The sequence below is a fragment of the Hylobates moloch genome, unplaced genomic scaffold (assembly GCF_009828535.3).
Source record: "Hylobates moloch isolate HMO894 unplaced genomic scaffold, HMol_V3 SCAFFOLD_13, whole genome shotgun sequence".
NCBI lineage: Eukaryota > Metazoa > Chordata > Mammalia > Primates > Hylobatidae > Hylobates > Hylobates moloch.
The window spans coordinates 31,638,442-31,651,604 of NW_026652288.1; the positions used below are offsets into that span (position 1 = coordinate 31,638,442).

A 13,163-nucleotide genomic window follows, 5' to 3' on the forward strand; every position below is an offset into this window, starting at 1 on the left:
GTGAAAAGAAGTATCTTGGCCAGGAACAGTGGCTCATGCCTGTAATCCCAACACTTTGGGAGGCCAAGGCAGGCAGATCACTTGTGGTCAGGTGTTCGAGACCAGCCTAGCCAACATGGTAAAACCTTGTCTCTACTAAAAATAAAAAAATTAGCCAGGCCTGCCTGGTGGCATACACTTGTAATCCCAGCTACTTGGGAGGCTGAGGCAGGAGAATCACTTGAACTCAGGAGGCGGAGGTTGCAGTGAGCCAAGATTGCGCCACTGCACTCCAGCCTAGGCGACAAAGAGAGACTCCATCTCAAAAAAAAAAAAAAAAAAGAAGAAGAAGAAAAAGAAAAATCTTATTAGACCCTGACCAGTCATATTATAAATCAAAGAATCATTCTGTCAGTTTAAGAATCATTAGTCCCTGCAACTTGCAATCATTTTTGCACAAATGCTTTTAAATTTTATATTTTTTACCATAAAAATAATATATCCATTTCTCATATAAGAAAATACATGCAAACTATTAGCATCCATTATAATAATTTATTTAACCTCATATAGTACATTCTCTTTTTTCCCAATTTTACACAATGTTATACCCTGCTTTTTTTATTTAGTCAATGCACTATCAGAAACTTAGACTCTTTAAAAAACAATGCTGCTGTAGAAAACTTAACACATTTAACTTTTTCCATTTTGGGACTTATTAGGATAGAGCTTCCAAACGTGAATTTCTAAGCCAGTAACTATATACATTTTTATGACTCTTAGTATATATTATCAAATTGCTTTCCTAAAGTATTAACCTGATACAGTCCATTGAAATGCATTTTTTTATAAAAAACTAATTTTGCCATAATCTATTCAGTTCTGGATTATAGGAATTACATAACTGTATTGTTCTTCAAACTGTTCATTTAAATTGGTACCTCACTACTGTTTTTATTTCCATTTTTTTTTTGAAAAATAAAACATTTCCATTTTTATTTTTATTAATTACATTTACTTTTTGTAATTTCAGTTAATATTCTTTGATGATTTAGCCTCTAAGTACTATGATTTTTATTATTTTTGATATTATCCTTTGTCATTTTTTTGCAAATATTTTTCCCATTCTGTTCATCGCTTCCACTGGTTACATTATGACATGAGTTATTTTTTCATGTAATTTAATTTAATTATAATTTATCATGTTTTATACTCTTCCCAACAACGTCTCATAAACATTAAGACATATTGTGTTCCAAATTAGCTGTGGCTTGAAATTCCTCTCCAGATATGTTAATACCCTTATCTAACTAGTATTTACTTTGATGGATGGTGTTAGCAGAGGTTTTAAACCAATTTCTTTTTTCAAGTGGCTAGTCAGCATTCTATCATCAATTTTGGAATAATTTTTACCTGTTATTTGTAATGCCTTTTAAAATCATATTTGTACCCCCCACCCACTTTTAAATTCTGGGAAGTGACATGGTATCATTTACATTTTCAAAAGATGATCCTGGCAGAAATATAGAATGCAAATGGATTAATGTGGAAGGTAAGAATAGAAAGTGGTAGTATAGAATTTAACTTTTCTCATAAGCATGTTCTTTCTCTACTTTCTCAAAGCACTCTAAAGACACTATAATTCCCAGAGAGTGCCTCTTGCAAGAGAATTCAACTGTGACTATCAATTATTAATTTTACACTTAGACCTTAAAATTTATTCATTCAGAATTCAATTATTATATACTAATTACAAAAAATAATTTGATCGGGCTGGGCACAGTGGCTCATGCCTGTAATCCCAGCACTTTGGGAGGCCGAGGTGGGAGGATCACCCGCAGCCAGGAGTTTGAAACCAGCCTGGCCAAAGCCAGGCGAAAGCCTGTCTCCACTAAAAATACAAAAAATTAACTCGGTGTGGTGGCGCACACCTGTAGTCCTAGCCACCTGGGAGGATGAGGCAGGAGAACTGACTGAACCTGGGGGCAGGAGTTGCAGTGAGCCAAGATTGCACCACTGCACTCCAGCAAGGGTGACAGAGCCAGACTCTGTCTCAAAAATACTTAATTAATTAAAATAAAATAATTCGATCACATCAGCCATCATTTGCCTCTCTTTCTACTCATCTTCTTAAATCTTCCTCTTCTTAGTCCTTGGCGCTCTTCCATTTTTTCCTCTTTCCTTTTGCCTTCTTTCTCACTTTCCATTAACCTATTTAACACATGCTTTCCACTTCTACGAACATAAACTCTATCTATACCCCTCTACAAATTCCTAAACCTAATTTAACTCTGGGGTGTCCCATCAGCACATGAGTTTTATCAATAAAACTTCTGCCAAATAGAGGAAGGTTTCAAAAAGAAAAGGCTGTTATATAAACTAACTTTTATTATAGCTGGTTTATAGGCCCAAGTCAAATGAAAGAAGCTTATAAAAAACAATTTTTTTTTTTTTTGAAATGCAGTCTTGCTCTGTTGCCAAGCTGGAGTGCGGTGGCGCGATCTCGGCTCACTGCAACCTCCGCCTCCCGGATTCAAGCGATTCCCCTGCCTCAGCCTCCCAAGTAGCTGGAACTACAGGCGTGTGCCACCACACCCAGCAAATTTTTTTTTTTTTTTTTTTTTGTATTTTAGTAGAGATGGGGTTTCACCATATTGGCCAGGCTGGTCTCAAACTCCTGACCTCAGGTAATCGGCCCGCCTCGGCCTCCCAAAGTGCTGGGATTACAGGTGTGAGCCACCAGGCCCAGACTAAAAAATCATTTCAATTTAACTTCTATTTGCTCTTATTCATGAAATTACTTAAGATTATGTATTAACATGTATCAAGGAATAATTGTTAACAATGCTCCTCAAAACATCATAAATGAGACAGGGCTAGCCAAAAGCTCACCAATTTAGAAATATTATTGCTTTATTTTTAGTAAAAACTTGCTAAAAATAATTTTCAATGAATTACAATACAATGTACAGAGAATGCTACATAAAAATTTGAAAGAACAGCTTTTTTGTTTTAAAACTTTGAACTGCTCAAAGGTAAGTGGGCTGTGCATGATTTTCTTTATTAAATCATGGCTGCTATGAGCTATTTCTTTTGAATAACTATCCTACATCTCTATTAATTCACACCTAACAATCAGTGTTTGACAGAACTAAGATGATCACTTTACCTATTCACATAGCTTGCACATCTGGCAAAGAAGGGCCGGATATTGGTTCATATCTAGTAAATTAACTGTGTAAATAAAATGAGTGACTATTTCCAGCAAAACCTCTTGTAAGTTCACAAGTTTCTTACAGAGTAGTATACTATTAAAGGAGTCTCAAGTTCCCAGGAAGTTTTTTTTTTAATCTAATTTCAGAGCTGTCATTGAATTATTAAGAGTTAATATGCCTCAAACACCATATTAAATTCACTGTCAGATTCTAAAATATTTCAAATATCTTATCTTGTCAACGAGAAATTATCCTTTCAGTAACCACAATTTTAACAAGTACAATAAAGAATTTTAAATTACGAAGTGATTAAAACAGATCAGAGGGCTTTGCATTTTTCTTAAGAATGTTCATCTCTGGGTTTTCAAAGAAATATTAAAAAAACAAAATATTTAACCTTCATAACTAAACATTTTACATGCCAAAGGGAAGGTAAAAATCAAATGCTCAAACAACAACAAAAAAGAAGTATTGAAGTTTTCAGTAACCTATATAAAGTATAGTAAAATTCATCAAAAGTCAAATCCCTCATGAAATTGAGTACATAATAACAATAAGTATAAAAAGCAAATTACTTCTATAACAAAGCAATAAATTCTCATGCTTCTCCGACTTAAAACAAAACTACACTACTTACGTAATAGACGGATCCACTTGTTTATAAGCATGGGCAGCACAAGACCCACAGTACGTATATCCTGCATGGCTACAAAACAAAATATTTTTAAACTTAATCATCAGATTCAAAATCAAGATATTCTAGAAAGAAAAACCTTGAAATAAATACAGCAACTATGGTAAACACAACAGAATTGAGAGCATATGTTAAATAACAATGTAGTTAATGATACGACTTCTAGAAGAAATTAGGAAACCCATGATCTATACTGTGTTCCAATTCTAAACTTTAAAAATACTGTGTAATTTTTTTTTGTCTGAAAGACAAATTTAGAGGCGTTCAAGGTTTACTTGAAGTTGCTATGTAACACGATTATTGAGGTTGGTTTTTGTTTTTTTTGTTTTGTTTTGTTTTGTTTTTGAGACAGAGTCTCACTTTGTCACCTAGGCTGCAATACAGTGGTGCAATCATGGCTCACTGCAGCCTCAACCTCCCAGGCTCAAGCAGTCCTCCTGACTCAGCTTCCTGAGTAGCTGAGACCATAGGCGCATGCCACCATATCTGGCTCATTTGTTATTTTTAACAGACCTGAGTTCTCTGTTGCTGAGGCTGGTCTTGAACTCCTGGGGTCAAGTGATCCTCCTGCCTTGGCCTCAAAAAACACTGCGATTACAGGCATAAGCCACCGCACTTGGCCTATAATTGAGTTTTTTTATACTCCTCCTCTTCAGTAGCATTAGCAGACTATTACAGAAAAATGATAAACCAACAGGAAGTCAAGTCAGACCAAAACAAATACCCTACAACTATTATAACAACTCACTTCCTTCTGTGTCTTTTAGAGATAAAGATAAAGACAAAGATAATTATTCTCATCTTCTCTCCAGGCTATTCTTCCCTTTTATCCTCTGGTCTCCGAATTCAGTCAATTCTCTTATCACGCACAGAATGACTGTTTCAGGCCGGGCGTGGTGGCTCACGCTTGTAATCCCAGCACTTTGGGAGGCCGAGGCGGGCGGATCACGAGGTCAGGAGATCGAGACCACAGTGAAACCCCGTCTCTACTAAAAAATACAAAAAAATTAGCCGGGCGTGGTGGCGGGCGCCTGTAGTCCCAGCTACTCGGAGAGGCTGAGGCAGGAGAATGGCGTGAACCCGGGAGGCGGAGCTTGCAGTGAGCCGAGATTGCGCCACTGCACTCCAGCCTGGGCGACAGAGCAAGACTCCGTCTCCAAAAAAAAAAAAAAAGAATGACTGTTTCCTGGTCTCAAAAGGTATATGAAAAAATAGAGATATATCCATATAATGGAATACTCTTCACCAATAAAAAGAAGTGAACTATTGACACTCAAAATAATTATACTTTTTTTTAAGGGGGTAAAAATAAATATACTGAATGGAAGTCAAACAAAAATAGCTTACTCTGTATGATTCCATTTAAATAAAATTCTAGAAAATAGCGAGGCATGGTGGCACATGCCTGTAGTCCCAGCTACTCAAGAGGCTGAGGCAGGAGGATTGCTTAAGCCAAGTTCTATATTACAGTGAGCTATGATCGCGCCCACACTCCAGCCTGGATGACAGAGTGAGATACCACCGCTTTAATAAAAAAAAAAAAAAAATATATATATATATATATATATATATATAGAACGGGGAAGAGAGGGGAAAAAGTGGTACAGAAAGGAAGAATTATAAGCGAACACAAGGAAACTTTTGAGGGTGATGAATATGTTCATTTTCTTGATTGTGATAGTTTTACCTTCATACATAGGTCAAACATCAAATTGTGTGCTTTAAATGTACACACCTGTATGCCAATCATATCACAACAAGGCTCTTTTTTAAAAATGGTCCTAATCTGAAGTAGCTTAAGATATGAATGGAGAAAATGAGACTCACAGCTGTCTACCACAGCAATACAAGATAGTAGTGGTGTTTAATTGGGAGCTCAATAATATGGAACATACACTAAGCTCACTGAAATCAGTGAAGGCCTTAATTAATAGTAGTCACTCTAGCCCTATACCTCTGGTAAAGGAGCCTATCAAGTTGCCTCAAAACAGCAATATTCTCACAACCCAGTTCTGATCTAAGCCAGAAGGAAATTTAGTAGTCCTTTGGCTCAGCACACTCAGTTTTGATGTCATCCTGTGCTAATTTTGATACTAGAGCCTTACCAGGAGACCTATTTTATTCTGTTACAACTCCAGTCTCTGAGTGCCTGAGACCTCACTACTCACTGCTTCAGATTCCTAACACCTGGTTCTTGATCTTAACTGGTTCTCTTACCAGTTTAGAAGTATGCCATGTTGCCTGTCCATGTGGACCTTAAAACCAGCTGGGCCATCTGGATCTGCCCGGCTCTATCTCAAACCTTAGTGACATCTCAGATTTTCAACACTCCCTAGAAATTTTGCTCTCAGTTGTCACTCATATACCATCCCTTCACTTCCTAATCCTTACATCTTAAACTGCTCCTTCCACCTTAGATCTGCTTTTCAGACTTTAGTTCCTCTTTGTCATTCTTAAATTTAAAGGCTCTAATCCCCAATCCATACTCTGATCTCTAAATCAACCTGTCTTTCTAGTCTGAGTCTCTCCCATTTCTACCAATCCTGTTCCTGACCAAGCTCAGTTCTTAACATCCAGAAAGCCTTCTTAGAAACACTGGATTCTTCCCATTACTGCACTCCACCTGGGTGACTGAGCAAGACTTTATTTCAAAATTTAAAAAAAAAAAAAAAAAAAAAAACAAGAAAAGAAAGAATCATTGGATTCTTTATGTATGGCTAGGACAGAAATAATAAGAGTACAAAGGTAAGGACATTAAGGAAGGGCCTAAAGACTAAAGGAAGAACATGAGCAAATGTCCAAGTACATAAGGTAGATGAGAAATACAAGACAGGCCTGAGTAGAGGAAGAGAGTAATGATAAGCCAGAGTCAGGTAAGGGAATAGCGGCTTGATAAAACAAGATACTGAAAAATGCTGTGAGCTCTTGAGCAGGGGTGTGACAATATCAAACTGTTATTAGTCTAGTACTGAAAAGCACTGGCACAAACTAGCAATTAGAGGCAGGAGGGTGTTAATAGAAGCTCTCTTGAAAATTGTGGCAGTACTATACCCAAGCACAAGGTACTAATGTCATGGTCTGGAACTGTATCAGTGCTGGTGGGCAAAGAGAAGCGAATGTGATAGAGTCTAAAAAAAAAAAATTAACGAATCTCAGTGACTTAGCATGGGAGATGATGAAAAGGATAATGATAATAATAGTAACACTGACTACTTACTATGTATCAGGCATCTTCTATGTACTTCAAAGTATTACATCATTTAATCCCCACTCCAACCATATGAGGTAGGAATTATTATTATTCTCATTTTACAGATGAAGAAACTAAAACAGAGAGGTTAAGAAACTTGCTCAAGTTCACAGAGATAGCCAGTGACCAAGTCAGGACTTAAGCCAGGACTGCCTGGCTCTAGAATACATACTGTTACCCACTATTTAAGAGATCTTTACATGTTTGAAGGAAGAAAGGAAGGAGTCTGTGGCATAGGAAAAGCAATAAGCCTGAAAACGAGAATTCTTACAGAGCATATACGCTATAAAACTACACGAAAGGATGAAAGTTTTGAAAACACAATTAGCTAAGGTAAATACATGATTAATAACGGAACTCAGATTTCGTGGTTTCAGTCCATTCAGAAGCTGAAGACTTCCAAGTCTGCTTGAAGTAAAGACAAGAAAGTTACAGGGAGAGAAAGAGAGTCTTAAGTTGAAAAGGTCTTAACTTCGAGGCGACACTGCAAAGTATTGTCAGTACACTGTGCCTCTTTACCCCACCACCAAGAACTCTACTTCATCAAAGGAGGAAGAAGATAATAATCAAAGAAGATAATTTCTTGTACTTTCCTTTATCCTCGCCCAGAAACATGATAATGAAGAAAATCAGAATAATGACAATCAAATCACACTACAGATGCTCTTTTCCTAACCCTTCTCTTGCTAACAGAATCTACGATTCTACACGTATGTGGAAACAACGTTTTATCAAGAGATCATTCATAATAAAGGAGGCTTCACTAAAGAAACGGCTAAAGTTTTTTCTTTTGTGCATAACAGCCAAAACAATGAAAATTCAAGCTCTACAGATATTCTAATATGCACTGTAAAAGTGTGTCCCACTTAGTATTTTATTTTATTTTTTATTTTTTATTTATTTTTTATTTTTTGAGACAGAGTCTCACTCTGTCACCCAGGCTGGAGTGCAGTGGTCAGATCTCGGCTCACTGCAACCTCCACCTACCGGGTTCAAGCAATTCTCCTGCCTCAGCCTCCCAAGTAGCAGGGACTACAGGCGTCCGCCACCACACCTGGCTAATTTTTCTATTTTTAGTAGAGACGGGTTTTCACCATTTGGCCAGGCTGGTCTTGAACTCCTGACCTTGTTGTGATCCGCCTGCCTCGGACTCCCAAAGTGCTGGGATTACAGGCATGAGCCACCTCGCCTGGCCTGTCCCACTTAGTCTTTTAAAAGCTCTTAAAGTCCTTAATGCAAAAAGCCATCCCCACTAGCTTTTCCAAGTCACTCTGATTCCCAACCTAACATATCATGAAGGCAAACACAAAATTATACTTAATACCTACAACATTTTATCAAGCTAAAACCTTGCCTCTAAAAATTGATCCTTCTTTTAACAGACAGTGCTTTTGCTTCTCCCTTTGCTCCTACACAGTAGACCCTTTACATCAGCAAGTCCAGTTCCTGACACCAGAATTTCTGTTTTTCTCTGTGGAACTGCAATCAAGTGAGGATACAAAGGCCATTCATTGCTCATGAACATTTACTGGTTAAGTGACAGTTTCCCACACAGCAACCTTCCAGTGTGGGTATAATTCAAATTCTTACCATAGAAAAATGACCAATTACTACAGGACATGGATTTTCACTTGTTCATTCTGAGACCTTCAAGGTCACAGGTGAATAGTATAAATTGTCAATGCCAAGAGTCTACCACACATTCTATGTAAGGCTTTTCATCAAAGAGGATACAGGGAATAATAAAGGAATACTTAACTAGGATTCAACAAAGTCAGGTCCAATAGTCCTAGTTCTACTTAATAGTAGCAAAATGCAAAATAAAAAGATTGAATTAGATGAAATGAGAAGACTGAACCAGACGAAATGGGAAGATCTCCTCCAACAACAGGAAAAGTCACAAGATCTACTTAAGCTAAGGTAAGATCTGAAAAGTTAGAAACTAAATTAGAAAACTCCTCCGAACAGATGGGATCAATTTGATTGACAATCGGCCCTATATAATTTGCAAATGCAGCAGCTTCCACGTTGCCTCTCTCAATTTTATTTTACTGTACCTAGTCTTTTATTCTTTTATTTTGTAGGCATTGTTCAATGGCCCTCAAGATTCCCGTTTTGATAAAAAATATCAGTAGATAATTGTGCCCAAAAAAAGTCCAAGTTAGACAGTTATTATTCAGAATATTTTATTTTTACATAATAGAATCTCATAAATATTAAATAGTCTGAGCTAAGGAAAGTTATTAAAGTTATTGAAGTCAAATAAGAATGAACTAACCAGAATGTTGCATATCTAGATATTTTTTGTACTGTCATATAGGATTTGAGACTTTGACATGAATATCCTATGGCTTAGTACAAACAATAATTAGAGACAAATAAGCTGTGCATCCTCAGTAACTTGAAGAACTAAGTAATGTATGAAGATTCACTGTCTCATGATATCCAGTGGTAGAGCACTGTACAGGTACGCTTCACTATATACAAACTTGTCTTCTATATACACACTTTTTAGCATTTACATTTTTAAACTAATTTTTATATTAAAAGTAATACATGCACACAGTAAAAAAGTCAAACAATAAAGGGTACACAATGAAAAGTGAAAGTATCCTTTCTCCCATACTACTCCTACTAGGTTAACTAATATAAAGTCAAAGTCCTACTAGGTTAACTAGTATCAAGTATTTTAAATGTATAAGGGGGGCTTCAATATTCAAAGCACCTGTTTTATAGTAAAAAAAAAATTCATGTTAACCAATTATTTATGTTTTTATATTTAATAAGTTTCTTAAGTGATGCATATCTGTACAGCTTCATTCTAGGGGTTGCTGACATATTTCTGCATAGTGCAAGACAAGCAAGAAGATTGGCATGAAGATATCTGGAAGTCATGTAGAAAGGCTTTTCAGACTTTTAGCTCATGAGATCATTTCAATATATATCTCTGGGACACATACTGTCTCCTACACATCAAGGTAAGGTAGTTCTGAATTCAACCACAGTACATTTCTAATCAAATTAATTTCTTTTAAATCCTCCAAATGTGCCTGCCTTAAGTCACACAGATTAGAATTCATTAAGATAGAAAAACAGTTGACAGGTCAATATTTATTCTTTAATGGTATTTATTCTATTTAATCTATATCAATATAAAAATGAACAATATTTTTAAGCACTTTCTAAAACTTCCCATTTTCACATAGCCTAATTAGTTACAAACTATATCCAGGTTCTGAGTTTATTTAAGGTTTCCATGATACGATTTATGCCTATAAAGGTAAAAAAAAAAAAAAAAACCAAGAAGGCCAGGCACGGTGGCTCACACCTGTAATCCCAGCACTTTGGGAGGCCGAGGCGGGCAGATCACGAGGTCAGGAGATCGAGACCATCCTGGCTAACATGGTGAAACCATGTCTCTACTAAAAATGCAAAAAAAATTAGCCGGGCATGGTGGTAGGCGCCTGTAGTCCCAGCTACTCGGCAGGCTGAGGCAAGAGAATGGCGTGAACCCAGCAGGTGGAGCTTGCAGTGAGCCAAGATCACGCCACTGTACTCCAGCCTGGGCAACAGAGCAAGACTCTGTCCCAAAATAAAAAAATAAAAAATAAAAAATAAGAAAAGCAAGTACTAGAGAGCTAACATTTATAAAACTTAAAGTAAGTTTTTGATTAATGTGATTTTTCTAATTATTAAATAGCATAAGACCCTTTCATGCCACAGAACAATATTTTTTTTTTTTTGAGACAGGGTCTCACTCCCATCACCCAGGCTGGGGTGCAGTGGTGTGATCTCAGCTCAGTGTAGCCCTGCAGCCCCAACCTCCCTGGCTCAAGCGATCCTCTCATCTCAGTTTCTGGAGTAGCTGGGGCTGCAGGCTCATGCCACCACACCCAGCTAATTTTTGTATTTTTTGTAGAGGGGGGTTTCGCCATGTTGCCCAGGCTAGTCTCAAACTCCTGAGCTCAAGCAATCTTCCCACCTCAGGCTCCCAAAGTGCTGGGATTACAAGCATGAGCCACTGCACCCAGTAACAATGAAGTATTTGTTTTCTACCTCAAAAAAAAAAAAAAAAGATAATCTTGAAAAGGAAAATAATTACTTCTGGAAACCATATAAGATAAAACTTGGCTATATTTAAAGTCTTCCTATGTTAACAAAATAGAAATTGCCTATGAATGCACATTTATATTGTATGTTTATTGTATGTTTATATTTATGTTTTTATATGTTTATATGTTTATTATAACATTTATTATACATTATATACAAAGTCAGTATGTAACAGAAACACACCAAGGCCAAAACTATTTTCAAATATCCATTTTAAAATCTGGGGTAACTTGGAAATCAACATATTTGTAATTTAGGCTAAAACATTCCATTTCCCAGGTCACTCCCAATTATTCCAACTTAAAATTAATTACAAAAAGGAAACAAGTCTGGCTACTTTTTTATGAATACTAACCTCAACTTAATTATATGTTGATTCAACTCAGCTCCCAAATTTAGAACAAGTTTTAACTGGAAAGGTAGCATACCATAATAGTCAAATACCAGCAAATTGATGAAATGAGAATGTCTCTCGTGAGTTACTATAAAGAAATCATTATTAATCCATTGTTTCTCACCTAATCAAGGATCTCACTTAGGTAAATGTCCCCTCTTATCCCTGCATCAATTTTTCTTCCCCTACTGACTCACTTCATATACAAACACTTTAAAATCTCACAAATGAAATAAAAATCCTCCTTACCATATGGATACTATCCTATTTCTCTGTTTTAAAGCAAAATTCCTCAAAAAACTATCTGTACTTACGTCTTCATTGCCCTTACCTCTCATTCTTTCCTGAACCTACTCCAATAATACTTTCATTTCCACCACCCCACAGAAACTTTTCTTCTCAAGGTCACCAGTGATTTCCACATTGCCAAATCCAATTATCAATCCTCAGTCCTCACTGGCAGCATTTGATGCAGCTGATCACTTTCTCCCCCCTGACACATTTTTCATCCTTTGGCCTCTCAGAGACATCACTCACTCTTGATTTTCCTCCTTCCTCACTTGTTCTCCCTTCATTATCTCCTTTGCAAATGTTCATCTTCATTCTAGCCTCTAAAAAGGTGGCTTGTCCAAGGGGCTAGTCCTTGAAACTCTTCTCCTGTTTATCTTTATTTTATTTCCTAGGCAACCATACCCTCTGTGATTATATATACTAATAAAGCCTTTATTTCTATCTCAAGTCTGGTGCCTCTTCTTTGTACTCCAGATTCATATAGCCAGCTGCCCATTCTAAATCTCTATTTGGATATCTAATAAGCACCTCAACATTAACAAGATCAAAACCAAAAACCTAGATTCTATACGAACACTTCAAAATCTACTCCATACTTCCACTTGTCTTCCCCTTATCAGTATAAAGGTAATTCCATCTTTCTAGTTTCACAGGACAAAACTTAAGAATCACTCAGTCATGATATTTTAAAACCATGTCTTTAAAAATATATTTAAAGACAGGGTATCTCACTGTTGCCCAAGCGGGAGTACAGTGGTGCAAACAGACCATAGCTCACTGTAGCCTCATACCCCTGGGCTCAAGGGATCCTCCTGCCTCCATCTACCAAGTAGCTAGGACTACAGTTACATCCGACCACACCCAGCTAATTTTTGTAGAGATGGAATGTTGTTTTGTTGCCCAGGCTGATCTCAAACTCCTGGCCTCAAGCAATCCTCCTGCTTAGGCCTCCCAAAGGGCTGGGATTACAGGCGTGAGCCACTGCCCCTAGCCAAGTGTCATTCTTGACTCTTCTTCTCTCTATCTTGTTGGTCCAACCTTTAAAACATATCCAGAATACACTACTTCTCATCATCTCCGCCTCGAGCCCCCAATCCAAACCACTATGTCGTCTCTTTTCTATAATTGTAATTGTAAAATAAGCCTCCTAAATTGGACCCTCTGTTCCCACACAATATAATATCCATACAGCAGCAAGAGTAATCCTTTTCAAACCTAAGTCAGATC

The 13,163-nt window shown here is 37.0% G+C and overlaps 1 protein-coding gene across 3 annotated transcripts in view; it reads right to left on the reverse strand.

Annotated features, from left to right (window-relative positions):
• MEMO1 (mediator of cell motility 1) overlaps nt 1-13,163 on the reverse strand; it is a 145,992-nt gene that overhangs the window by 61,901 nt on the left and 70,928 nt on the right. For all 3 annotated transcript variants that reach the window (XM_032172620.2, XM_032172622.2, XM_058427036.1), the window contains one exon: nt 3,832-3,900. In XM_032172620.2, coding sequence (XP_032028511.1) covers nt 3,832-3,900 — 69 coding nt within the window. The remainder of the gene's footprint in view (nt 1-3,831; nt 3,901-13,163) is intronic.